Raw genomic sequence first — 25,547 nt, forward strand, 5'->3', positions numbered from 1 at the left:
TAACAAAATGGCATAATGCTCGACATGCTGCAAACACGATGGGGGGGATTCTCCCACCCCCACGGCCCATAACTGGCCTCCTGAACATGATGTGGCGATGCCGGCGTTGGACTGGGGTAAACATCCTGAACATGCCCAGGCCCAGCCACAGCCCTCCCCTTCCTGGCCCGCCTTGATCTCCGGCCCCATCCCCCACACCCCACCACAAGTAGTCCTACCCCACCCCACCCCCCCAACCCCGATGGCCAGCCCCGATCGCTGGCCTCCCTCCCCCACTGTTCCCAACTGCAGAGTGACAGCAGCAGGACCCCCTGTCCCCTTGGCACTGCCCTATGCCCGGTGCGCAATGCCAGGATGTGCCCTGGGCTTTGGCACTTTGCCTCTTGGGCAGTGCTAGGGGCCCAGGCTGGCACTGCCATGGGGGCAATGCCCGGGGGGGCACTCCCCCGGTGCCCAACCCTCTGGGGGACCTTGACTGCACCCCCCCCTCCCCTCTGCCTTCACTCCAGCAGGGTCAGGGCGCCAGCTCTCCACTTGTGGGAAGCTGTAGTAAACCCCGCTGGAGTGAATCAATCCTGGTCGGGGGCAGGGAAGACGCTAGCAGGCCTGGAGATTTCAGTCACGGGCCCACTAATGAGGATCTGATGGCGCCGTAAATCCAGCACTGGGAGACGTGTGGAGGTCGTGGCCCCAGCCGGGAGCCCGCAAAATGGCCTCTGCTCGAGTCTCTGGCCCGCAGTGCTGAAAAAGCAGCGCAGCGGGATGGGAGAATCGCACCCCACATCTCAACCTGTCCCGTTGGGAGACTAAACTTTTGAATCGCACCTAATTAAGTCATTCTGCCCACCACGTTAAAGTTTATTTATTAGTGTCACAAGTAGGCTTACATTAACACTGCAATGAAGTTACTGTGAAAATCCCCTAGTCGCCAGACCTCGGTGCCTGTTTGGGTACACTGAGGGAGAATTTAGCATGGCCAATGCACCTAACCAGCATGTCTCTCGGACTGTGGGAGGAAACTGGAGCATCTGGAGGAAACCCACACAGACATGGATAGAAAGTGCAGACTCCGCACAGACAGGGACCCAAGCCGGGAATTGAACCTGGATCCCTGGCGCTGTGGGACAGTAGTGTGAATCATTGTGCGATCGTGCCGCCTATAGGCTTCTTGCCTTTGTAGACTTCGCAAAATACCCCCTTCCATTCTCTGCTTACTGGAGAAGTTTTGGATCGACAGTACATATTCAAACTGGAAAATGTTGCAGAAGATTTTGTGAATTATGCAATACTGCAGTGCTATAGACATCAATATTGAGATAGTGTAGTGGCTCCATTGAACCTGCCAGGTGTAATGAACTTCTATTATAGCTGTTATGCAGAAAAGGGATTTACAAAGCGGCAAGTTGAAGAGGATCAAGAGTTTTTGAAGGGGTGGGGGGGGGGAGGAGGTGGATCAAAAGGATTGGGGAGTTTCTGATTGTAGACAATTGAACAATGCAGGTAAACTAGATCCTGCAGATAAATGAAAAGGTACTCTTTTCCTCAAGTCCCTTCCTCCCCTTAGCTGCTGGCTTTCCTGAAGCTTGAGAAACCCTGTCTGCCAGGGTTAGATTAATTCTGAGTTATACAGCCTCATTATGGTTAAATTACCACCCTATCTCCTGCAAGCAGGTTGGTTGCCTGGCCCCATCCTGCCTACTTTAAAATTGGAAGTAGGTAGATTGGGATCCAGTTTCAGATTTTTAACAATTTTGTATCGCACCTCTTTTTGAGAATTAAAATTCACTTATAGTTTCTCTTTATCCTTTCGAATCCTTCCATCATCTGAAGCCTGTGATTTAGATGAGCATGTACTCAAAGCTGGCATTGTCTCTTAACTCCTAATCAATTCCCTGTCCCAAGCCAATGGATGCTCCCAATTCCATGCACACTCATTTTTGTTAGTAGTTTTGTTGCAGCCTTGTCAAATGGGGAGAGCCCTGTGGAATCAGAGTTTGGGAACAGTATAGCTGAGTGGTGGCACACAGTAAGGCTTCCTTGGTTTGCAGATGGAACAGGTAGTGACATGTTGCAGTACCCAACGTTTAATTAAATGTAAGGGCACCGAAGTATATATGTGTTGTCCTTTGCGGAGAACAAACATCAGCCAAAACATTTTTTACAGCTGCTAATGTCAGATAACAGTTGCTAATGTTTATTTAGTTAAAGGAAGGACCAAAGATGATAAGGATAAATATAGATCACCAAATGTGCTGCAGGATATTCTTCCCAGTCCTCCAGGAAACATGAAAGTGTTGTATGTGAAATGCAAGGGCATAGGGTTTAGTGATAGGGATTTGAATGCTAGAGGAATATCCTGGAGATTTTGCTTGATTTGCTTTCAGGTCAGGGAAAAAAAGTGTAATTGGTTGGAAATTGGACTTTTGTTCCCATGGGAGATTAAAATGAGTACTGTGCGAAATTTGTATATGGTTTGTTAGAAGGAGTGAACTAGATGGCCTTTTCTAGTTGCATGTTTCCTTAGTTTATAAATCTTAACCTTTCGATTACTGGTGATTTCCGTTTAGGTGCCACTCCCTGCTGAACCATTTTAATATGCACCATAATGTTACTAAATCATATATAATTTAATAGGTTATATTGTAATGAGACATCAAAATAAAGGTCCTGAACTGAATTCTTTGTATAATGCATGTTATTAGCTTTGGCTTTCGAACGATGGTCACAATTTAGTTGTAGGTTTTGCATCAGCTGTATTCTTTTTCAGTTTGAAATGGCAACGTATCTGGTTTGACCAGTCAGTCATTAAGGAAAGAGAATTCTTTTTAAAATGTTTTTCTGTAGGCACTGCAATACATGGCTGGCACATTACCTAAACATTGTTTGTTATTCACTAACAAAAAATATATATTTTAACCTGCATTTTTGTTTTGTTCTTGGAATGTGGGCAAGACCATGTATTGCCCATTCCTAATTGCAGTTGAGAAGGTGATGGTAAGCCACCTTCTTGAACATCTGCAGTCTATTTGACTTTTCTGTAGCAGTTTGAGACAGCAGATTGGCTTGCCTGTCCATATCAAAGGGAAGTTAAGAGTCAACCATGTTGTCAAGGGTCTGCATTCGCATATAAGCCAGAACTAGGTAAGAGCAGCAGATTTACTTCACTAAACGACTTCAGTGAACCAGATGGGGTTTTTTTTTTACCACAATCGATGATAATTATCTGGTCACCATTACTGATACCAGTTTTATATTCTAGATTTGTCATTAATTGAACTTAAATTCCACCAGCTGTTGTGGAATTTGAAGTGGAGATGCCGGCGTTGGACTGGGGTAAACACAGTGAGAAGTCTCACAACACCAGGTTAAAGTCCAGCAGGTTTATTTGGTAGCAAAAGCCATTAGCTTTCGGAGCACTGCTCCTTCGTCAGGTAAGTGGGAGTTCTGTTCACAAACAGGGCATATAAAGACACAAACTCAATTTACAAAATAATGATTGGAATGCGAGTCTTTACAGGTAATCAAGTCTTAAAGGTACAGACAATGTGTACCTTCTCTCTCCACTCTCTCCACTCACATTGTGTGTGCCTTTAAGACTTGATTACCTGTAAAGACTCGCATTCCAACCATTATTTTGTAAATTGAGTTTGTGTCTTTATATGCCCTGTTTGTGAACAGAACTCCCACTTAGCTGATGAAGGAGCAGCGCTCTGAAAGCTAATGGCTTCTTACCGTGGAATTTGAACCCATGTCCCCAGAGCATTAGCCTGGGCCTCTGGATTACTTGACAAGTGAAATTGTCACTGCACCGCTATCTCCCAGCTATACTCTGTATAATCCTGAATACGAATAGAGAGGTTTTGTTTTAGTGTAGTTGGAACAAATAAATCCATAGAATCCTGACAGTGCAGAAGGAGGCCATTCAGTCCATCGTGTTGGCACTGACTCTCTCAAAGAGCATCTGACAGCAAACTATTATCTTAGGTTTTTCATGCATCCCCTTGGAACATGTTCCTCCTATTGATGGCCAAGGACACCTTCTTCTTCTGAATCCTCACTAAGGACAAGTCCACAGCCATTTACACTCACACTCACTCACACCAGGAGGTTGAGCACGGGTCTACCATCTTGATCACCACCATCCAACTCAGATCCCCCGGGGCATTCTGAACCCTCCAAGATCCATGAGTGCTACCCCAAACCAGAGCCCTGCTAGTATACTGATCACCCACCCCACCACCACCCAGAGAGCGGTCACTGGCCCTGTGAAAGGAAAAGGACTGAGACCGAGAAGCTGCCCAGTAATCCACATCCAAGAGGAAATTTAGCACAGGGAATTTGGTCATTTTAAGGCGTGAAGCAAATTAATGTAAGTGAGTATAGAGGAAATCAATCTTTTAAAAAAATGCTATTATCATGGGGATATGTTCTGTAGCTGTATTTGAGAGCAAATGGGAAAAACAAAACTTAAGTCTCTTTGGTTCTTTGCCACATCACAGAGAATGGAGAAGATTTATTTACATTGTCTTTTGTTTGTTTCATATTTATATTATGCATAGGAGTCAAATATCTTGGGTTGGGAACCCATGTCCTTGTACATTTAAATGGGATAACTTGCTCAATATAAATTGTTTCGATTTAAGTAGTGGTGTCCAAGAACGTATCTTTTAAAAATGGGATATCCTTGTATTAATTTAATAATTGGACGCACTGTGATGAATTATAAGAATATAGAGCAACATGTATCAGTCAATCAATCTCAAAAGTGGGAAGTCTAAGTTGCAACCTTAGTGGCTATTCATTTTTTTATATTACCCATCTTTACATTATGCTGAAAATATTCTGGAATTATATATCTGGGTGAGTTGATTCCAGGCAATTCTGGTGAAGGATGAACGTATTTGACTGTACACAGTTCAAGAGGACATTTCAAGTGTGAAAAACTTTGGGAAGGAGGAGAAGGAAAGAAACAAATCTTAAGAACATTCAAAAGTAACAGGAGTAGCCCAAATGTCCACTTAAACCTGTTATACCATTGAAAAAGATCATAGCTGAACTTTCACATCAATTTCACTTTCCTGTCCTCTCCCCATATCCCTTGATTCCAAAGTTAGTAATGTGAAGCCTGAATATGTTTTTGGCTAAGCATCTACAGTCCACAGGGATGGAGTACTCCCAAGATTCACAAGCCGAGAAGAAATTTCTCTTTGGTTCAAGCCTAAATGGCTGATCCCTTATCCTGAGACCACACTTACAGCCAGGAGAAACAGTTTTTCAGCATCTACCTCATCTAGACAAGAATTTTATACTTTTCAATGAGATCACCTCTCATTCTTCTAAACTGCAGATAATATAGGCCCTGCTACTTGATCTCTGTTCCTGGGATAGACCTTCTCCCATCCTAGAAGTCAATCTAATGCACCCCTTCCAGGGCGAAGTATTCCCTTTTTTAGGTAAGGAGACAAAAACTGTACATGGTCCTCCAAGTGTAGTTTCACCAAACCCTATATAATTGCAGTAAGATTTCCTTACTCTTATACTCCAGTCCCAATGTAATAAAGGCTAACATGCCACTTGCTTTCATAATTGGTGTAATTGTATGTTAACCTGCATGTATATAAGGACACCCAAATCCCTCTGAATAAAACATTTAAATGTTCTGTATTTTCAAGGGAAGAATGTACAAGACAAACAAATTATTTTCCATTTACTTGGAAGAACTCAGTATCTGGATGTAAGCTTAGTAAATGTGAAGGTACAAGATAGGTATCGCCAAGACTTTCTAGCCCTACTGCGGTGGGTCTCCCCGTGGCGGATGCAGTGATCCATTTAAATCCCTTTTCCATTGACTTCACTGGGACCGGAAGATCCCATCAGCGGGACTGGAAGATCCCACCATTGGGAAGGGCTGGAAAATCCTGCCCTCCGCATTTGTGTAAAATCAGTGTATCTTGGGTGGCAACACATAACACATTGAAAAGATAAACTATTCTAATTAACATGTTGAGTTCCAACACATGAAGAGCTAAATCCTGACTAATATTCCATATTTTAAAACCATCAAAGTCCATGTAAAAGTTTACATTTCTAAAACTGTTTTTGTCATTTGAGTAACTTGTTTCTTGGCCATCAACTAGTCCCTTTCTGTATGGACTGGTAAGTTGACCTTCCTAACAGCACAAAAGAGTTTGAACGTTCCTCGTTCGTGAAATGGCTGATGTTCCAAGTTCTAGCTTGCTGCTTTCTGATTCAAATTGAATTTCATTTAAAAATGGCATGTGTCTGGGAGAGATAAAAGAAGTTTTGTTGTCCATCCATTTTATTTAACTTGCACTTTTTCTTTCCATTTTTCGCCCATACTGAGTACTGAGACAGGGAGTGCCAGCTTACAATTCTTACATTGGGTATCACAGCTGAATTAGATGTCTACCAACACATCATGTCATTTGAAATGTTTTTCCCCTGCTTCCATCTTGAACATTGCAGTCAATTGCAATGCCCCTAACTGAACGGAGAGGAGACATTTTTGATCTCTTAGATTCAGTTCCACCTTGAAGCAATGTACAAATTCTCTGAGCCTTTGGGGAGTTCTATTCTTTTCCTAACCAGCTACAAATAATTCACTGGCTTTGGCTTTCTCCCCTTGTTCTATTGAACAGAGAGAAACCTGTTTTCTGAGCATCCAGCATTAGGGTGGGAAATTTACAAAATTGATTACTTCATATGCATTATTCCAGTTAGAGATTGGGCTTCTTAAATTTAAGAAATGAGAAAACATGTTGTGTTTAAACATACCTTTGTTTCTCATTGTTGCAAGATTTTAATGGAAGTAACTAATGAATTCTAAAGAAACATGGCCTGTGTACCTCTTTTACTTTAGTTTTAAATGTGCCATGTGCTGTTATTTTAACAATACTCTCCTTTGTACTACTTGTCAAATGCCTTATGAGGACGAGAGTGAATAAAGGGTATGTATACAACAGCATAAAATTTAAAAGCAAATGTCCTGCCACCCTTGGTTTCAACTTGTAAATTAGTGTTTGTGAAGTAATTAGGACAGTTTAATTAAGGCAGCAGTTGAAATCCATTGGAAATGAAGATACCGGCTGCACTAAATCATTGTTAAAAGTAATCAATGAATGAATAAAATGTAAGCAAAATTAAAGTCAGACTTTTCAAAAGAGCTGGCCTGCTTTTTCATTCTCCTGTGTTGTCATGTAGTGGAGTCCCATGAGAAGCTCACCACGGCAGACACTGAGCAGTATTTATAAATCCATGACAGGCAATAATGGCAACTTGAAATATTCTTTTGCATGAATCTTGAGCACTACTCAAAACTGCAGCCATATCAGATTTGCGATGGCAGCTGTTGAGCCCTACAGTCACATTTCTAGGCTTTGAAGGCACTCCAACTTAAAGAACAGAGGCTGGAGGCTTACCCGGTTTCTGTGGGTTGCTAGCACTTGGACTCGCTGCTTTTGAAGATGTGCCACCACCAGTTCTGCCAGTGCCCGAGGCAAGGTAGTACCAGCAGGACCTGTTTTGTGCACAGCCTCTGAGTTGTAGTCTTCAGATGTAAGCAGCAAATGCTTTGTCAATGCCAGTTGCTTGATTGTCTGGTCCCTTGTTGCACAGCTGAGAGATAAGCTCTACCCAAGACCCTTCAGAGATGAGTGGTGAGATGGATGGTGATGTGCACAAGTGCCACTTCTGCAGCCTGATTTATGGTATCATATTTTATACTGATGCAAGTACTGGCCTCTAGAGGGACACTTATAGATTGCTGAAGATCTGAGCAGTTTCAGCCCTGATGGGCCCATAGGCTTCAGAATTGTGATGCCAAGCACCAAACAACTACTATAGAACGATATTAATTTGTCATTTGGGCAGCTATGGATCTACCTTCAACAACTAAATCAGCTAAGCTCATGCAGTACTTACAATGCAGTGCTTTTGCAAACTAGAATATGCATATTATTGTGCTTGGATGGCATTTCAGAATTTTCTACTTTGATTTTAAAACTAACTATGAGAAAGCAGGCATAAATAGGAATGAAACGCCTACAATATTGTCCCTTGTCAAAATGACCACTGTTCTTGTTTCTTTTTATCTTTTGCTTTGTTTTTAGTGTGTATACACAACAATGCTTAATGCACCAAGAAAATAACATAGAACCAGTAACATTTCAGCGCTTCATTTTACATTTTCAATTGTTTATACAAGGTTTTCTTTACATAATATTCTATTATACCTTTCTGGATATTTCTCAATTTGCTTCTTTTTGGTAGCCTTCTGACTTTTTTAAACCTCTTGTTTTTGCAATTCTTCATTGCTTTATTTTCTCTCTGTCAGGCCTGATGCCCTGATGTTGAAATCATTCTAGTATCCTTCTCTGCCACCTTCCATACCTCTCTGGTTCTTGCCGTTATGGCATGAACTGAACCATCTTTTTTCGTGCTCTGAAATCAGAGAATTCTAACTTCAGGAGGCTAGGATGGTCACATCACTCGTTAGGAGAACAGGAGTGATTAGATCCAGGCTGGCGCATCTCTCACAAATGAAATGTAATTTTTTCATAAGCCCACCCCAATAGAGTTTGAGAGCTCTGAATCTGACCTGTATGTAAGTGACTCCCTAGTTTTTATATTTTTAGCAACTGCATGTGTGGGTGAAAGAGCAAAGTTAAAGTCAGCCAGGATTCCTGCTATAGATTGCAATCTATGTGACCCCACCAGAAAGTGCAAGTTTGTGGCTGCAAGGTGAACAGGATCAGGCTTGGATGTAAAGGTTAGGTAGCTGATCACTGTTTAGTAACTGTGAGCACTGCTTTAGGTACAGTAATATGAGTTTCCTTCTTGGCTGAATCTGATGCTTGCACAGATCTGATCTTCTCCTGCACCATGTCATTTACCTTTATGGCCTCAGTGAGATTGTCAAGGACTTAAATGATGTATGTCTGTTTTTTCCTTGTGTATTTGTGCTTCCTGGAAACTATTTGAGATTTCCCATCTAGTGTATAGACCCCTCAATAATCACCTGAATTGAAGTTTAGGGTTGACTTCCAGTCCCAAAAGCTAAGTATCGACAATGGCTAAGCAGCCAGCTATCAGTAACTCCAGCATGATAAGTTGTGTAGTAGCAAACTAACCAGGTGCTGGAATTTACTTAATACAAGATAGAACTGCAAATAGATCTTTAAATGTCTCTTCACATTGATAAAACTGAAGTCAATCAAGGGACTAATTCCAGAGTCAGATATTTAATTAACAATAAAATGCAGGTTTGCTACCAAGCTAGAAGTTTAATTTAAGTAACGCTGATGAAAGTGGCCGCATAATTTTAAGAATCAACGTATTGCTCTCCTATCGGTGTTGATGCTCAGAAATATTAGAATATAGTAATTATTATTTCTGGTATCCTAAGCAAGTAGCAAAGCTTGGACAAAAAGATGCGTTTTTATGGATGACGGTGAAAGAGACACCTATGGGCAAAGGGAATAAATATTTTCCATTGTCCTTGAAATTTCCAACATATAGATTCCATAGGAAGAATAAATATGATTTGTACACTTGGTCAGTTTTAACATGATTTGCGAGTCGAACACTAATTTTGAACAAAAGTTAGAAGTGGAGGCAATGCAAATACCTATTTTTAAGAGCTAAATGGCTTTCTTTAAAGGGTGTATCGAAGTGTTCCCTTTCACTCTGGCACTTTCCAGTAGTTACAGTCGCTAATTTGTTTTTTTGCCCTAAAAATAACACATTTGATTTGAAAGACAGGATGCTTGGAGGCAGCAGAAATTCCTCAAGACCATAGCAAAATATAGCGAGCACTGACTGTCATGGGCCAATTATATTGAATTGTATTGCATTTTATATAGCAAACGAGAGCTGGTTGAATGCATCACATCATTCGGCTCCCATTTACCACAATAATAGCACATACTCCAGAGCTCAGTGCCACCAGAGGTTGTTTCAATTCTTGCTTTCCTATCACTAAACAGTGGCAGAAAATGCAACATTAGCAACAGCGATGATACATAGTCACCAGGAATGAGACTGTCCTCAGCCACACACACACACACACACACACACACCCTCCTCTTTCCACACTTTTATTAACTTGTTATGGTTGCAAAGTGCCAGTTCCATTACAATGGAAAGTTGGCTGAAGTGGCATGCGTTTTTTCAAATTCTTGAGAGAAGGCATTGAAAAACAATTTTGCTGTTAACATGGTGGAAATTAACTGAAAACTTTTTATCCTCTGAATTACACACACTTTAATCAATCTCATTTAGATCACATCTGTCAGATGGAAAATGGGAGAGTAATGACAGGCTGCATATGAATTCAGTGTTTGTAACTGACAGTGATCCAAACAGCCTGTGTGTGCCTGCCATAGGGCTCAGGTGTGGAAGTCCACAGGCTACTACCACCAGCTGACATTTTGAGTTTTAATGACTCCATAGAAAGGTGACCGCTTGCTGTGAGGTTTGCTTACCAGATCAAGACAGCAGGCAATGGAGATAAAGCAAGACTATTAGTGTCGTGGTGAATACTCTGACAAAGCAGTTTAAAAAAAAGTCTTGAGGCTCTTGGACTATCGTGTCATTATTTCAGTAGCTCTACACTCTGTCCTGACTGTTCGGACAATTACACTGCATAACCTGGAGGAAACAAAATTGCCATTTTGTAAAAAGAATTCTGAATATATTAATTGTCCTTTCCCATAGGAGTACTTACAAAACCCATATTTTATTGAATTATGCAACGTGCAGCCAGATTACAGAATGCATTATGTATATTTTAGTTTATTTTCAACTAGCTTTGTTTTGTGTTGTAAAGAATTTATGTCAAAATATTGACATTGTATTTTTTAGTATCCTGGCATAAGCTATCTTCTTTATTTCTATTCTAGATGGACGTTAATGGTGGCTTTGCGAATTAATCATGTTAAATTCCTATTGATAATGTTTGTGACCAAATCAGTGTTTTTTGAAACATATACTGCTGATGAATTCATTTAAACTTGAATTACTGATCAAACCTATCTTGAAAGTAACCTAAGGCTCTAGGGGTGGCAGATGTTAAATTTGCATTGAAAGTAACATACTTAATGTAAGAACAATGAAATCAATGGGGAAAAAGCACTTTGTTTGAATTCACAATCATAGTATTTGATTTTTTTTCCCTAATAACTAAAACTAACAATGAAAACCATTTGCTTAAAACTTTCAGGGATAAGACTTTATAAAGAAACCCAGAAATAATTGTATTTAAATTTTAATCACTGCTTATAAATTTTGCTTTTTATTATAAGGGTAAATGATTTGAAAAATAGATATCCAAATTTCTGTAACACGAATAACATCGTTTAGGTGCTACAAAATGGTCAGAAGAGGAAGTATTAGAAATTGCTTGAACAGTTTATACATACATCGTGACTAAAGAACTCCTTAGTCTTGCTACTTAAATACATAATAAAAATTTTAAATTCACAAGCATATAAATATTAAAATCATCTTTTCCAATAAACTAAATTTCAAAGTACTTAGTTAAACATAAAATTGCTGAAGGATTGCCAATCGTAAAACATAATATTGAGTTTCTGAGCATAATATTGAGCTTTTGAGTCATTTTCATTAAATGCATTGGATAGCTATCAAAAATTAGCAGTAACATTATACCCTCCCATGGTTAGGATAATTTAAACTGTGTATACATTACGTTTCAGCTTGCATAAAAACTTGTTACTCCATTGTAAAAATATAACTTGGCATTAACTATAGTTTGTATTAACAATTGAGGATTGCCTGCTTCTCATCCTGCAGTTTAAACTGCTTAACAGCTGAATGCAAATAATACCCAATTATCTTGTAGATTAAATAATATTGAATAGAAAATCATGTTATAGATTATATTGAGCGCACAAAACATATTAAAGATGTACTCTCGTTTCTTGAGCACAAAAATCAAAGCTGACGTTTGTATGCAGTATTGAGGGAGTGCTGCATTGTTTGAGTTGCCTCTGTTGGACGAGACATCAAATTGAGGCCCGAATGGCCCCTCTTGTGTAAAACATCCCATGGCACTATTTCAAAGAACAGAGGTGTTATCTCCAGTTGGTCCCTCAATCAGCATCATCATTACATTGCTGTTTGCGGGCATGTACTGTGCACAAATTAGCTGGCGAGTTTCCTGCATTGCGACAGTGACCACAGTTCAAAGTACTTTATTGGCTATAAAGTCCTTTGAGACAAATGCAGTCATGGATGCTGCTACAGAAATGTAAGTGTTTTTTGTTATAGTTTAAATTTAAAAATTAGCTCAAATTACTGTTAAACCTTTATTTGTCTTAAATGAAAACATTTTTAATAGCCAGCTTGGAGCTTATCAAGAATCTTTACCTTAAAGACAAAAATACTTTCTTTAAAGTTTATTTATTAGTGTCACAAGTAGGCTTACATTAACACTGCAATGAAGTTACTGTGAAAATCCCCTAAATGAAAATATGTTGATAAGTACAGAGTAGCAGTAGCAATAGAAATGTTATTCTACACTTATTTTCTTCCAACGAAGATGTTTCTAAGTTTCAAACATTTGTGTTTTCGTACGGAAGATGTGGTGGTAAAATTCACTGCTCGTTGATGGTTGCTTAAAGTTCCAGATGCTTCAAATTGGTTGTTATATGTGTACACAAATTTATTGCTTCCAAGTTCAGAATTCCTGACAACAGTAGGCTATTTTAAGGTCTAGACTCTTCCCTCGATAAGCTCCAATTCCTGTTGGTGTGCAATTCTTCAGATAATGAGCACAGATGCAATATACAGCTGTCAGAAATTAATTTGTATAATCTCAGATTGTATACCAGTAACCGAACCTACATGAAGTTCAGTACTGCAGCAATATATAAATCACTTTCTAAAATGACAATGCTTAGAGTGCCTCCTTGTATTAAATGCAGCAGATTGGCAATGTTATAAATATTTTATCAAACACAGTTGTTGATTAGCAGTACATGCTGAGATTTTTATTTATTTCACACAGTGTTAAATCCTTTGGTACCTTCTGAAAGTGGCCATTAGTGGTCAATTTAATGACTTTTGGTGTTGCTTAAGCTTGCTGTGCACTGTGATACAGCTGAGGTGACCGTTACATGTCTGGTGTAGACCTTTTCACACTTTGTGCAAGTGCTGCTCATTTGTCATCTGGCAGTAAATCGAGCTGCACATAAGAGCCCAGGGACACATTCTGTGATGGTCTGATGGAGGTGAACAGATAGTGCTGTAAAGGCTGCTTGTCACAGATGACTTGTGTTGTAGAGCATCATTTTGTGCAGGCTCCTTTAAGGTAAAACACTTAAACTCCAGGGGATGAGATGCCTAAAGTAAGTTATTGTAAGCAATTGTGTTTTTTCGCTGTGTATTAAGTTAGTGATGTTAATAATAGCATTTGCCAGCATTTGCAGTTGATCTTGAAAATTGTGTGTCTGATCTCTGTGCTAAAAGATGAAGGAATTTGCTTCGTTTTGAAAATTGGGTCTTCACTGGTTGTTGAAACGTTTTAGAAAAAATCTGAAGACATTGCAGCTAAAGAGTTCCACTTAGAATTGACTTGAGTTAGCCGGGAAAGAAAACGGCTGTCTAAAATAGTTTATGTAGTTGGATCATGGCTGCCCATACAAAAAGTTTTAAAAATGTTATGCCATTATTTTTCCCACGCCAATCATCTCCAAAGACACATCTGTCTCGATTGAAAGTCTTGTTTCTGTGCAACCGTGTGTATGATTAGAAGATTCTGTGATTTTGGTAAGCCTGTAACTTTGCTAATTGATCCAGTTAATCATATGATGGCACAAAGCCAATTAAGATTATTGGGGGGGAAAATCAACCTCCTTTCAGCTTTGGTGATATTTCCTCTCCCCACCCCATCACAAATGTATATTTCCTTAAAATAGGCTTCAAAGCATGTAATAATTCTGGGGGGAGATTTTGCCAGAATTATTCTCACTCTGTCTTCCAGAGGGTGAGTAGTAACGGTACTGAATGAAGAGAGCAGATAGAAAAGAAAGGTGTAATACTGTCTGAGGGATCCCAGGGTAGCTTGTCCAGGGAGCTGGAAACCTTTTAATTTGGCCCTGTATGCTGAGTGCCAGTGACATGGACACACAATCCATAGTTCTGGCAAAATCTCCTTGATTCTCAAATGTTTGTGTCAGAAGACACACAGTGCTACACAAGCAGCACCAACAGAACCAGCCCAGCCTCAACCTTCCAACCCTCAAGCCCACAACCTTAGTGTCTTTTGTTGTCCTGATGGATAAATGAAGCCCTTAAGAGACAGCTGCGAGTATGCGATGAAAAACAAACTGGCGGCATCAGCTCAGTAGAGACAACTTCTATGGAATAACATGCTTCAAGCCTCAAAGTACCCATGAGCAATGTCATAGGAAATCTACTTTACATTTTCTTGCTTTGCTAGCAAAACCGCACTGCAGATACAAGACTTTTAAAATTCCTATTGAACCAGATCCTATTTCTTTCCAGGTTCATAAGAATAAATTGGCGTGTGAAAATCCATATTTTTGAATAACTGATGGATACGAGGGACCATCAACACTAACTACGTATATGAGCAGTTAACATAGTATTTAAAATAGTGCACAGTCATGGTATTTTTTTATTTGGTCTCAAAATGTCTAAACCTTGCACTTAATGAGAATTTATTTTGCACGGTCTTTTTGGAAACTTGAATTGTTTCTACTTATTCTTGGACTGAGTATTGAAACAAGTTTAATAATTTTGATGCTGTGTTAACATTACCGTTATGGCCCCTCCAGTATGTCGGGGTGGTTTAAGATTATAATCAATTGTGGAGCAGTTGAAGGATAAACATAGGCAGTAGACCAAAATTTAAAGACCAGAAGATGCTATCTGAGATGTCGGGCTGGGGAAGATTATGAAGATGGGTGGTGAAGCCACGGATGAATTTGAAGATGAGAGTTTTGAGATCAATATGTTGGGAAATAAAGCCTGTGGAGTTTGGCATGTTCCTTCAGGTGAATTGAAAGTGACTGCCCTTGAAACAACATTTGAGTAGTAGCACCTAGCAAAATTGAAGTCAATGGAAATAACAGGACAAACTCTCCACTGGTTGGAATCATACCCAGTACAAAGCAAGAGGGTTGGAGGTTGATCATTTCAGCCCCAGGACATCACTGCAGGTGTTCCTCAGGGTGGTACCCTAGGCCCGACCATCTTCAGCTGCTTCATCAATGACCTTTCCTCCAACATAAAGCCAAAAGTGGGAAGGTTTGCTAATGATTGCAGAGTAATCAGTACCATTTGTAACTCCTCAGATACTGAAGCAGTTTATGCCTGCGTGCAGCAAGACCAGGCTGATAAGTGGCAAATAACATTCATGCAATACAAATGCCAGGCAATGACTGTCTCCAACAAGAGAGAGTATAACCAAGCCCACTAGACATTCAATAACATTGCTATCACTGAAGCCCCATCATCAACATCCTGAAAGCTACCATTGACCAGAAACTTGACTAGGCCAGCTATATAAATACTGGGGCTACAAGAGTAGGTCAGAAGCTGAGAATTTTGTGATGACTAACCACTTAACTCCCCACAGCCTGTCCACTATCTACAAAAGACCGATCAAGAGTGTGATGGAATACTCTCCTCTTGCTTAGATGAATGCAGCTCCAACAACACTCAAGAAAGTCAACACCATTCAAGACAAAACAGCCCACCTAAAGCATTAAACACACTTTCCCACAATCACTTGTGCACAGTGGCAGCAGTGTGTACCACTTATGAGATTACAGAATACTACAGTGCAGAAGAGGCCCTTCGGCCCATTGAGTCTGCATCAACACATGAAAGGCCCTGACCTTCCCACCTAAGTAAGAAGTCTCAAAACACCAGGTCAAAGTCCAACAGGTTTATTTGGTAGCAAAAGCCACTAGCTTTCGGAGCGCTGCCCCTTCGTCAGGTGAGTCAGGTGTGTTTACCCCAGTCCAACGCCGGCATCTCCACATCATGACTTCCCACCTAATCCCACTTGGCCACAGCCTTAAATGTTATGGCATGCCAAGTACTCATCAAGGCACTTTTTAAAGGATGTGAGGCATTGCACCTCCACCACCCACCCAGGCAGTGCATTCCAGACCATCACCATCCTCTGGGTAAAAATGTTTTTACTCAAATCCCCTCTAAACCTCCACCCCTCACTTTTAACTTGTGTCCCCTTGTAACTGATCTTTCAGCTAAGGGGAACAGCTGTTCCCTATCCACCCTGTCCATGCCCCTCATAATCTTAAACACCTCAATCAGGTCACCCCTCAGTCTTCTCTGCTCCAGAGAAAACAACTAAGCCTATTCAACCTCTCTTTATAACTTAAATGTTCCATTCCAGGCAACATCCTGATGAATCTCCTTTGCGCCCCTTCCAGTGCGTTTACGTCTTTCCTATAATGTGGCGACCAGAACTGCACAGTATTCCAGCTGTGGCCTCACCAAAGTTCTATATAACTCCGTCATGACCTCTCTGCCTTTGTAATCTATACCCCGATTGATAAAGGTGAGTGTGCCATATGCCTTTTTCACCACCCTATTAACCTGCCTTTCCACCTTCAGAGATCTATGGACCAAAACACCAAGGTCCCTTTGTTCTTCGGAACTTCTTAGTGTCAGATCTTTCCTAGTATACTTCCTTGTCAAATGACTCCTTCCAAAGTGTATCACCTCACACTTTTCAGGGTTAAATTCCATCTGCCACTTATCCGCCCATTTGACCATCTCATCTATATCTTCCTGTAACCCAAGACACTCAACCTCACTGTTAACCACCCAGCCAATCTTTGTGTCATTGGCAAACTTACTGATCCTACCCCCCACATAGTCATCCACGCCATTTATATAAATGATGAACAATAGGGGGGCAAGTACGGATCCCTGTGGTACGCCACTGGTCACTGGCCCCCAGTCACTAAAGCAGCCATCTGTCATCACCCTCTCTCTCCTACCACTAAGCCCATTATGAATCCACCGTATCAGATCACCCCGTCTCCTATGTGCATTTGACCCACGCCTCCAGAGGAGATTGCGACCTGAACGCAGTGCTTTAGACCGCTCGGCCATCATGAGATGCATTACAACAGCTCACCAGGTTTCTTTTGATAGCGCCTTCTAAACCTTAACTCTAGCACCTAGGAGTGCAAGGGTAGCAGTACATAGGAACATCTTCCAACTACAAGTTCCCCTCCAAGCCACACACTGTCCTGACTTAGAACTATATCACTGTTCCTTCACTGTCGCTGGGTCAAAGTCCTCCCTTCCTAACAGTATTGTGGGTGTACTGTGCCACATGGCCTGCTGCAGTTCAAGAAGGTGGCTCCCACCACCATGTCAAAGACAATAGGCAGCAATTGGTGGGCTAGCTAACGATGCTTACACCCCATGAAAAGAAACAAAATGCAAGCTGTAATGTGCTCCATGTGTTAGAATTTTGTCAGAATGGAAATGGGAGGCTGACAATGGGAGTGTTGAAGAGATAAAGCTTTGCAGTGACAAAGCCGTAAGTGAGGATTTCAACAGTGTTAGCAAGTTAGGAGTGTGTGTCAGTGCGATAATTTTGAGGTGGAAGTAAGCAGCCTTCATTGTTGAGCTGGTGTGTGGTTTAATGCTCACATGATGAATAAATTCCTTTTCCTGCTTTTATTTCCTACTTTTAGTATTATCGATTTTCTTCATAGTCGCCGTGAAGTTGTCTCTTTCTAAAGAAAGCAATCGAAAATTCAAACCTTTCCTGAGAACTTGGGTTTTATGGGTGCCTGACATGGTTTTGATTTCTATTATAAAGATTCTGCTAATTGCCAGTTGCTTATGTTTGCCACAAATATCAATACTGATGGTTTAAAGCTGTAACATCTCCTAACAGACTCACTTAAAATGTACACAAATTCAATCTAAAGTCAATTATGTGCTAGTTTCCTTATTGGTTAGCTGAATGCATTTTTAATTCGGTTTGGAAAAAGATCTGTGATACAAGAAAAAAGCAAACAAATCTGCAAAATCATGAGGTTTAATAATTTAAAAGTACTGTGTGCCCCTGAACAAATCTCTCAAAGATAAAGGCATTAGGATATGAATGTTTTTAATAACTACCACATGTATTGTGCAGGTCACAAGAGAATGCATATGATGCAGAGGGAATAGGCTTGATTGTTGTTGAGATAGTTTTAGGATTCTCCTCGGATTCACTTGCGCATTGTGTGCACATAGTAACTGCATTACCTTTTAAGTGATCTTCCTGCAGAATACAAAATCATGCACCATTAGTTCATGTGTGCTATCCAGTGTTTTCAATAGGGTAAGACTGTTAAAGCTGATTTGTATGTAACTTTTGTTCTTGGTCAATACAAAGGCAGAATCACATGGAGTATAACTTGCGACTTCTTGTATGTGACTGTATTAAAAAGCATCATCCAGTAACTTGTGAAAACAAGAAGTTAAACTCAATTTAAATTTCTATATCTTTTCTCTTTTAACTTCCTATTTGACTTCCAGGCAAGATGTCGCAAAACATGTGGTAGGTTGCACTGATGGTAAACTGTTAAATCTACAGTGAGCAGATTCACTTCATATACAAAAAAGTAATTAAGACTGTACAGTTTCCTTAACATACACATGCATTCCCACGTATGTTACGTTTGGTGAAAAATAACAGGCAAAATATCAGTAATTTACTTAAATTGGAAAATGATTGCAATAAGAAAGCCAGATGTACAAGTAAACTCATTTCTGTAGTTCTCCCAATAGAGGGAGCTATTGCTGTTTAATTGTGAATGTAATGCAGTGTTGCGTTAAGGATATGAAATGGAGTTCTTGGAATAATAGCTAGCAGGAAAACTCCTGTTCGATTTTCCAAAGTGCCTCAAATTATCCTTCAGTGCAAAGTATCAATAACTACTGTCTGCACGTAGGTCTTTGTAACTAAAGACAAATCAGATTATCCTTCAGTTATAATCAAATGTATATGTATGCATAGATATTTTCATATTTAACAATTTATAAATTATTTTAACTTTCTGCCTTCACTCCAATTGACGAGACATATTTATAAAACTTTCCTTATAGGAGGAAGAGGCTAAGCAGCTTGTACGAGATGCCATTGCTGCTGGTATTTTCAGTGATCTTGGGTCAGGAAGTAACATTGATTTGTGTGTGATAATGAAGAATAAATTGGATTACCTAAGACCTTTCGACATTGCCAATAAAAAAGGTGTACGGTAAGCAACTTTTAATTTTCTTTTGCACTATATTTCTTTGTTCACTCCATGGAAATTCTGCAATTTAAAATTGTATAACAGTGATGCAGTGCTAGGTGATAGATATAGATTGCATCAGTAATTTCCTAGTATGGTGGGTTCCAGGTTTTTCCCAAGACCACTGGAAGTTTTTCCTGTGGGGACATGGTGTCAGAGTGGGGGCAGGTGTAGAGTGTGGTAGGAGGGATAGAGAGCCTTTGACAGAAGACTGTCTATGCAGTCTCTTAAACATAAATTGTGCCGGTGTGCCTTTGTCAGAGGCTTAACAAGAAGCAACCTTACAAAAGAGGATGAAATCGCACTGTATTGCCTGCATTGGATGTTGTTAATTTTGTAAAGTGGGAAAATTGTAGAAGTAAAAATACCATTTGTAAAACATCTAATAGCCAGATCTCTTGAGGTAAATATAAATATTACATTCTTATAAAACCATTTTTGTGTCTCATTTAAGTGGGGAAAGTAATGTAAAAATTCAGGCTGAATGATGGCAAGTTTGATACTTAATGCACAAATGGAAAATTTAGAACTCTCCAGTCAGTGCATGATTGTGGTCATTCTGTACAGATCATGGAACGTATAACGACTCTGCTCAATTCACAAATGTGAAGGAAGAATCTCAATGATGCACTTCACTACTTATGGTTCAATTTTCTGGGTGACCATAAATATAAAATTATAGCTATTGCTCTACATCAGCCGTAAGAAGAGTTAGAGAGTCTGAAAAGCAACCGAGAGAGCTGAGACCATACAGGTTTCAGATTTTCTACTGATGTAAAATACTGCACACGCTGATCAGGCAGCATTTATGGAAAGAGAAATGGTTAACATTTCAGGTCGGTGACCTTGTGTCAGAAGACATTTTCAGATTTAGTCCCTAGCCTATGCTGAGTTAGCTGCTCTTGGTTAGAGTGGCTGTAATAATACTACAGTTAGACTGGGTTACAGAAGAGAAAATTGACTAGAATTTCTCTGCCTAATTCCAGCATGTGTGGACATAGGATAAGGAATAATCAGGCTCAGCTGTTCTGCTCTCTGGACCACCTCCACTCCCAAAACTCCACCCCATCCATTCAAATTTTTTCATAACATTTTGGCATTCAGTCATGAAACCTGAATAATGGTCTCTTGTGTGAGATGTTGCCAGATACCCGATTCCCACAGATCCATACCGTACACTGATGCTTTTGGTGCATGAGGAGGGGGAACAGATTTCAACACTTGGCTTGGAAAAATTCAAAGTTTCCAAATAAACACACTGATTTTAGAATGTCTTACGTTTGGCAATAGTTACTGAGTACAGTACTCGCAACAACAGATCAACCAACCTGATCAGTCTTGATCTTCAAGTGAATGATATTGTAGTATTTCATTGGTTCAGAGATGTATCTGAATTAAGTATTTGGATATTTATTCAGCTGGTCTTTTGAGCAAGGTATTTCCGATTTCCAGCAACCATAGTACTTTGGCTTTTACTTTTTTTTAATGTTGTTAACCAGAGATTTTATTGTATTTAGACTAAAACAAAAAGTGTAATTAAAGATAACAAAGGTACATAAAGATCTTGATGTCACTAATTATGCTGCTGTAGGACATAAATATATATATATATATATATATATAGTTTTTATTTCTGATTCCCTGCGATTTCTTCCCTCCACACCTCTCCTTTGGATATTGATTCATGCTGTGATGTAATTCCACAATCAGCAATGGTCCTTGGTACCTTGTCACAGTAGTTATTTTAAGTGAAAGGTTTTTGTGAAGGCAATGATTTGTTTTGACTGCAGCAAACATAGTCAATCTTATTTACATGTAATTGTCAGCTGATGCACTGAAAAGGAGAGGAAGCTGTATGACTTTTCCCCACCTTTAGCATTGTTGTTACCACTTGTAATAACCACACCGTTACACTAGCCGAACTCAGTTACCGCAGTACAGATAACAGATTTGTTCTGGGATCTTTCTATTCTCACAGGAGCCTCTGATTTATCAATGTAGCACATTTGATTCTTTTGGTTGAGAGTTTATATCTGTGATTAATCTAGGAAGAAGTGTTCCATTCTGTGTCAGTGTAATGTTTTTATCTACAAAGTACTTCCAATCCTCTGTGCATCATAGCAGCATTTATTCACTCGGCTCAATTTTCAACAAAATTTCTTTAAATTATGAGATTTACAGAACTCATTTCTGAAATGTCAAAGAGCTGCTACTATCTATCTCCCCATTTATTGCCAGGTTTGGAAAGCCTTGTATAAGATAACAGTTTATTATATAGTCCTCTATTCCAGCCATCTCTCATTAAATCAACTTCACAGACCAAGAAACATTATATCTGTACTGTTGGGTCTCTGGCTGTACATGGAATACCATACCACAGAGAAGGAGGCCATTCAGTCTCTGATTCCTTTGCCAGATCTTTGAAAGAGTTATCCAATTAGTCTCATTCCACTGGTCATTTTACTTTACAAGTATATATCCATTTTCCTTTTGGATATTGCCATTGAATCTGCTTCCACCACCCTTTCAGGCAGTGCCTTCCAAATCATAAGAACTCATTGTGTATATAAAAATGCTTCCTCCTCACAACCCACTGTCAGTTCTTTTTCCAGATCTTAAATCTGTCCCCTCTCGTTACCAACCCTGCCATTGGAAATAACCTCTTGGAGGTTTTCACACTATTGTCAAATCTCCCTGTAACCTCTAAGGAATCGTTCCCAGCTTCTGCAGTCCCTCCACATAACCAAAACCCCTCATCCCTGGTTCTGTTGAGAGTAAATCTTCTCTGGACCTTTTCCAAAGCCATTGCATCCTCCCTAGAATATGGTTCCCAGAATTGGCCACAATACTCCAGTTAAAACCGAACCACTGGTTAGATGTCATTGATAAAGATTTACCATAATTTCCTTAGAATCATAGAAACCCTACAGTACAGAAGGAGGGCGTTTGGCGCATCAAGCCTGCACTGAGAACAAACACACCCAATTCCTGTAACCTCGTGTATTTACCCTGCTGATCCCCTGACACTGAGGGACAATTTAGCATGGCAAATCAACCTAACCCGCACATTTTTGGACTGTGGGAGGAAACCGGAGCGCCCGAAGGAAACCCACGCAGTCACAGGGCGAACATGCAAACTCCACATAGACAGTCACCCAATTGAACCCAGTTCCCTGGCGCTGTGAGGCAGCAGTGCTAAGTACTGTGCCACCTTGCCGCCCAATGCTGTCCTTGCTGTAACTTCTATTTAGAAATGCCAATTATTCTGCGTGCTTTTTTTTACAGCCTTATCAACTTGTCTTGACACCTTCAAAGATTGATAGATAGATATGAAACCCTAGGTCTCTTTGTTCCTGCATGCCCTTAAATTTATACCATTCCGTTTATATTGTCTCTCCTCTTTCATTCCAAAGGCATGAAATGTCCTTCATAGGTTTTGTTCATTAGTGCACGGTATCACTTCTGCATTTTCTTGTTATGGAGATAACAACAGCCATTTTGTCCCTGGAGATTCGCAGAAACACTAATGAGATCAATGACAGAGAGTCATCCAGACCTGAAACGTTGGCTCTATTCTCTCTCCACAGATACTGTCAGACCTGCTGAGATTTTCCAGCATTTTCTGTTTTTGTTTCAGATTTCAGCATTCGCAGTAATTTGCTTTTATCATAAGATCAGTGACCAATCTGTTACCAAAGATGGTGCTGTTTGTAGGAGGAATGTTGACAAGACCCCAGAAACACCTTAGTTTTTGAGGCTGGGATATCTAAGATCTGAAATGCTGCAATAGACACACAGGCTTTTTGTTTAATACCTCATCTGAAGGAGGATAATTAATCTGTTTTCCACATGGCTGTGTTGTACCTTATCCTTGTACTTCATTCATAGCTCAAAAATATTTGATTCAGATTTTGCAAGGATCATGAAAAAACAGTGTACTTCATACCTGTAACTTGCACCCCTCTCGAAGAAGTTACGTTCTACTAGTCCTACATTCCTTGACTCACTGAATAATTTTATAGAAGACGCACTAGTCTATATAACTCTGCTTCTCGCCCAGTTACTGGGAGTAAGGATACCTTTCTCACTAATTTTGAATTTACTAAAAATTCCTGGTCTGAATGTATTTCATCCTAATTTCAACAGTTAATAATATTCCCAGAAATACAATGGATTGTTTGGTTTGGCATTCTTTGAAGCTTACTAAATTATAAATGTTTAATACACTCCAGCTTGTTGACTGAATTGGATATTTTATAAAGGAATTTTAATATAAATGTATAACATCTGTTTAACAGTGCAGATGTTTTGTTGCCGCTCTTATTTCTTCTGACAACATTTACCAGCATAGGACTTTGGAGCAGGAGTAGATTGTTCACCCCTTCAAGCCTGTACCACCATTCAATAAGATCATGGCTGAATTGGTTGCGGCCTCAGCTGTGCACTCCTGTCTGTCCCCATAACACATGATTCTCTTGTCTAACAAAAATCTACCTAACTTGGTCTTGAATAAACTTAAAGACCCTGCCTCCACTACCTTCTGGGGAAGAGAATTCCACACTTTAATGATCCTCTCATAGAAAAGTTTTCTCACCTCTGTCTTAAAAGGGAGACCTCTTGAATCTTAAATTTTGTCGCAAGTTCTAGTTTCTACCAATAGGATGGTGGGGCTTTTTTAAGAATGTGCAAAACCATGGCATTGTTTTCAGCAAAGAATTTTGTACATGGGAGAAAATAGTGTGAAGCAACTGAAACCAATTATGTGCATCTATTTAAAATAGTTTGCTGATAGTAGCCATATACTTCAACTTTGCTTTTCTTTAAAAAACAAATCACAAAAGTAAGTACTGTCATATTGACAAGAGGATGACTTGTAGAGGAAATGTCCTATTACCGGGAAAGTATGTGTTTTGCCGTATATTATATCTTTTTTTTTCCTCACCAGGCAAGGCAACTACAAGTACAGGAGGGGGATAACGGGGTTCCTGACGGAAAAAGTTGCTCCGCTGGAACTCGAAGTTGTGGAGGAAGTGGTACACACAATGGACACATCCTGAAGAATCTGACCCTTTTTTCTACCTCCTTGATGTGGATGTACATTAAAGCTCTAACAGGTGTCTGTACATTGAAATAAGTGGAACGTGTAAATCGGAGACCTGTTCAATTTTTACAATAAAGTTAGTCTCCAAGATTTCTTTAACATCCACAATAAGTTGTGTGTTATTTAAATTTACCGGGAAATATTCCTTTTTTTGTACATATAATAGTAGCTGTGTCTCATTTCTACAAAGTCCGTCCAGTTAGGTTAAAAGATCAGTCAATATCGGGCCTAAATTAGAAAGTCAAAGGTCAGGTTTGCATTAAATTAGACGTTGTTGTTGTCTTAACAATTGAGTGGGTGTTTGGGCAGCGCAGCGACTTGAATTGATTATACAATGAAAATGTTCCTTTTCTGTATAGTCACCATTTATTCGACATTACCCGGCGCACATAAGGTCTCTCTGCCAATTAAATATGAGCAAATTGGTAGTCCATTGATAACTGACAATTACAATACAAACCAAATATCAATGTGCTGATTAGTTCAAAGCAAATCCTATCAGATTAATATGAAATCCATACATGCGCATGAACATTGCACCAATGAAATATAAATAACACCCTGTTTTGTACCATTTTTTGTTTCCTCTGCCAACTGCAGTGCTTAGTAACAATTCATATAAAATTAATATTGGGCGACACAAGCCTTTTTATTATGGCACACATCAAATTTCATCATTTTGTTATTGATAAGCCAACATATTAGGGTTAAGATTAAGATTAGGGTTAAGCACTCAGCCTTACTTAGAGACTATATTATTTGGGTGTTTATATTGATATGCATATCACATTTGCAAGTTAATCATTAATTGTGCTAAATTGTTGGAGTAGTATAAATGTATATGTCATGGTGGGAGAATATACTTATCCATTAGTCATGTCATATAATTCATTTAAGTTGCCAGTCATTTTTACCCGCAAATATTCTGATAGGCTCTGAATCTATATTTGATGAGATTGGACAAAAGGAAGAAAAGATTACATTTATTACAACTCTGAATATCCCAAAGTGCTCCACACCCACACACACTTACATACACACACACGCATGCCCAATTACTTTAGAGTCTGAGTTTAACATCTTACCTGAAGAATAGCATCTCTGCA

General features: G+C 39.6%; 1 protein-coding gene across 1 annotated transcript in view; it reads left to right on the plus strand.

Annotated features, from left to right (window-relative positions):
* Positions 1–24,540, plus strand: part of psmb7 (proteasome 20S subunit beta 7) — a 60,537-nt gene extending 35,997 nt beyond the window's left edge. Inside the window, exons 7-8 of the mRNA XM_078226507.1 lie at positions 19,153–19,304; positions 24,286–24,540. Coding sequence (XP_078082633.1) covers positions 19,153–19,304; positions 24,286–24,397 — 264 coding nt within the window. The 3' untranslated portion in view covers positions 24,398–24,540. The remainder of the gene's footprint in view (positions 1–19,152; positions 19,305–24,285) is intronic.
* The last annotated feature ends 1,007 nt before the right edge of the window (positions 24,541–25,547 follow it).

The sequence above is a fragment of the Mustelus asterias genome, chromosome 13, assembly GCF_964213995.1.
Source record: "Mustelus asterias chromosome 13, sMusAst1.hap1.1, whole genome shotgun sequence".
In the NCBI taxonomy this organism is placed as follows: Eukaryota; Metazoa; Chordata; class Chondrichthyes; order Carcharhiniformes; family Triakidae; genus Mustelus; species Mustelus asterias.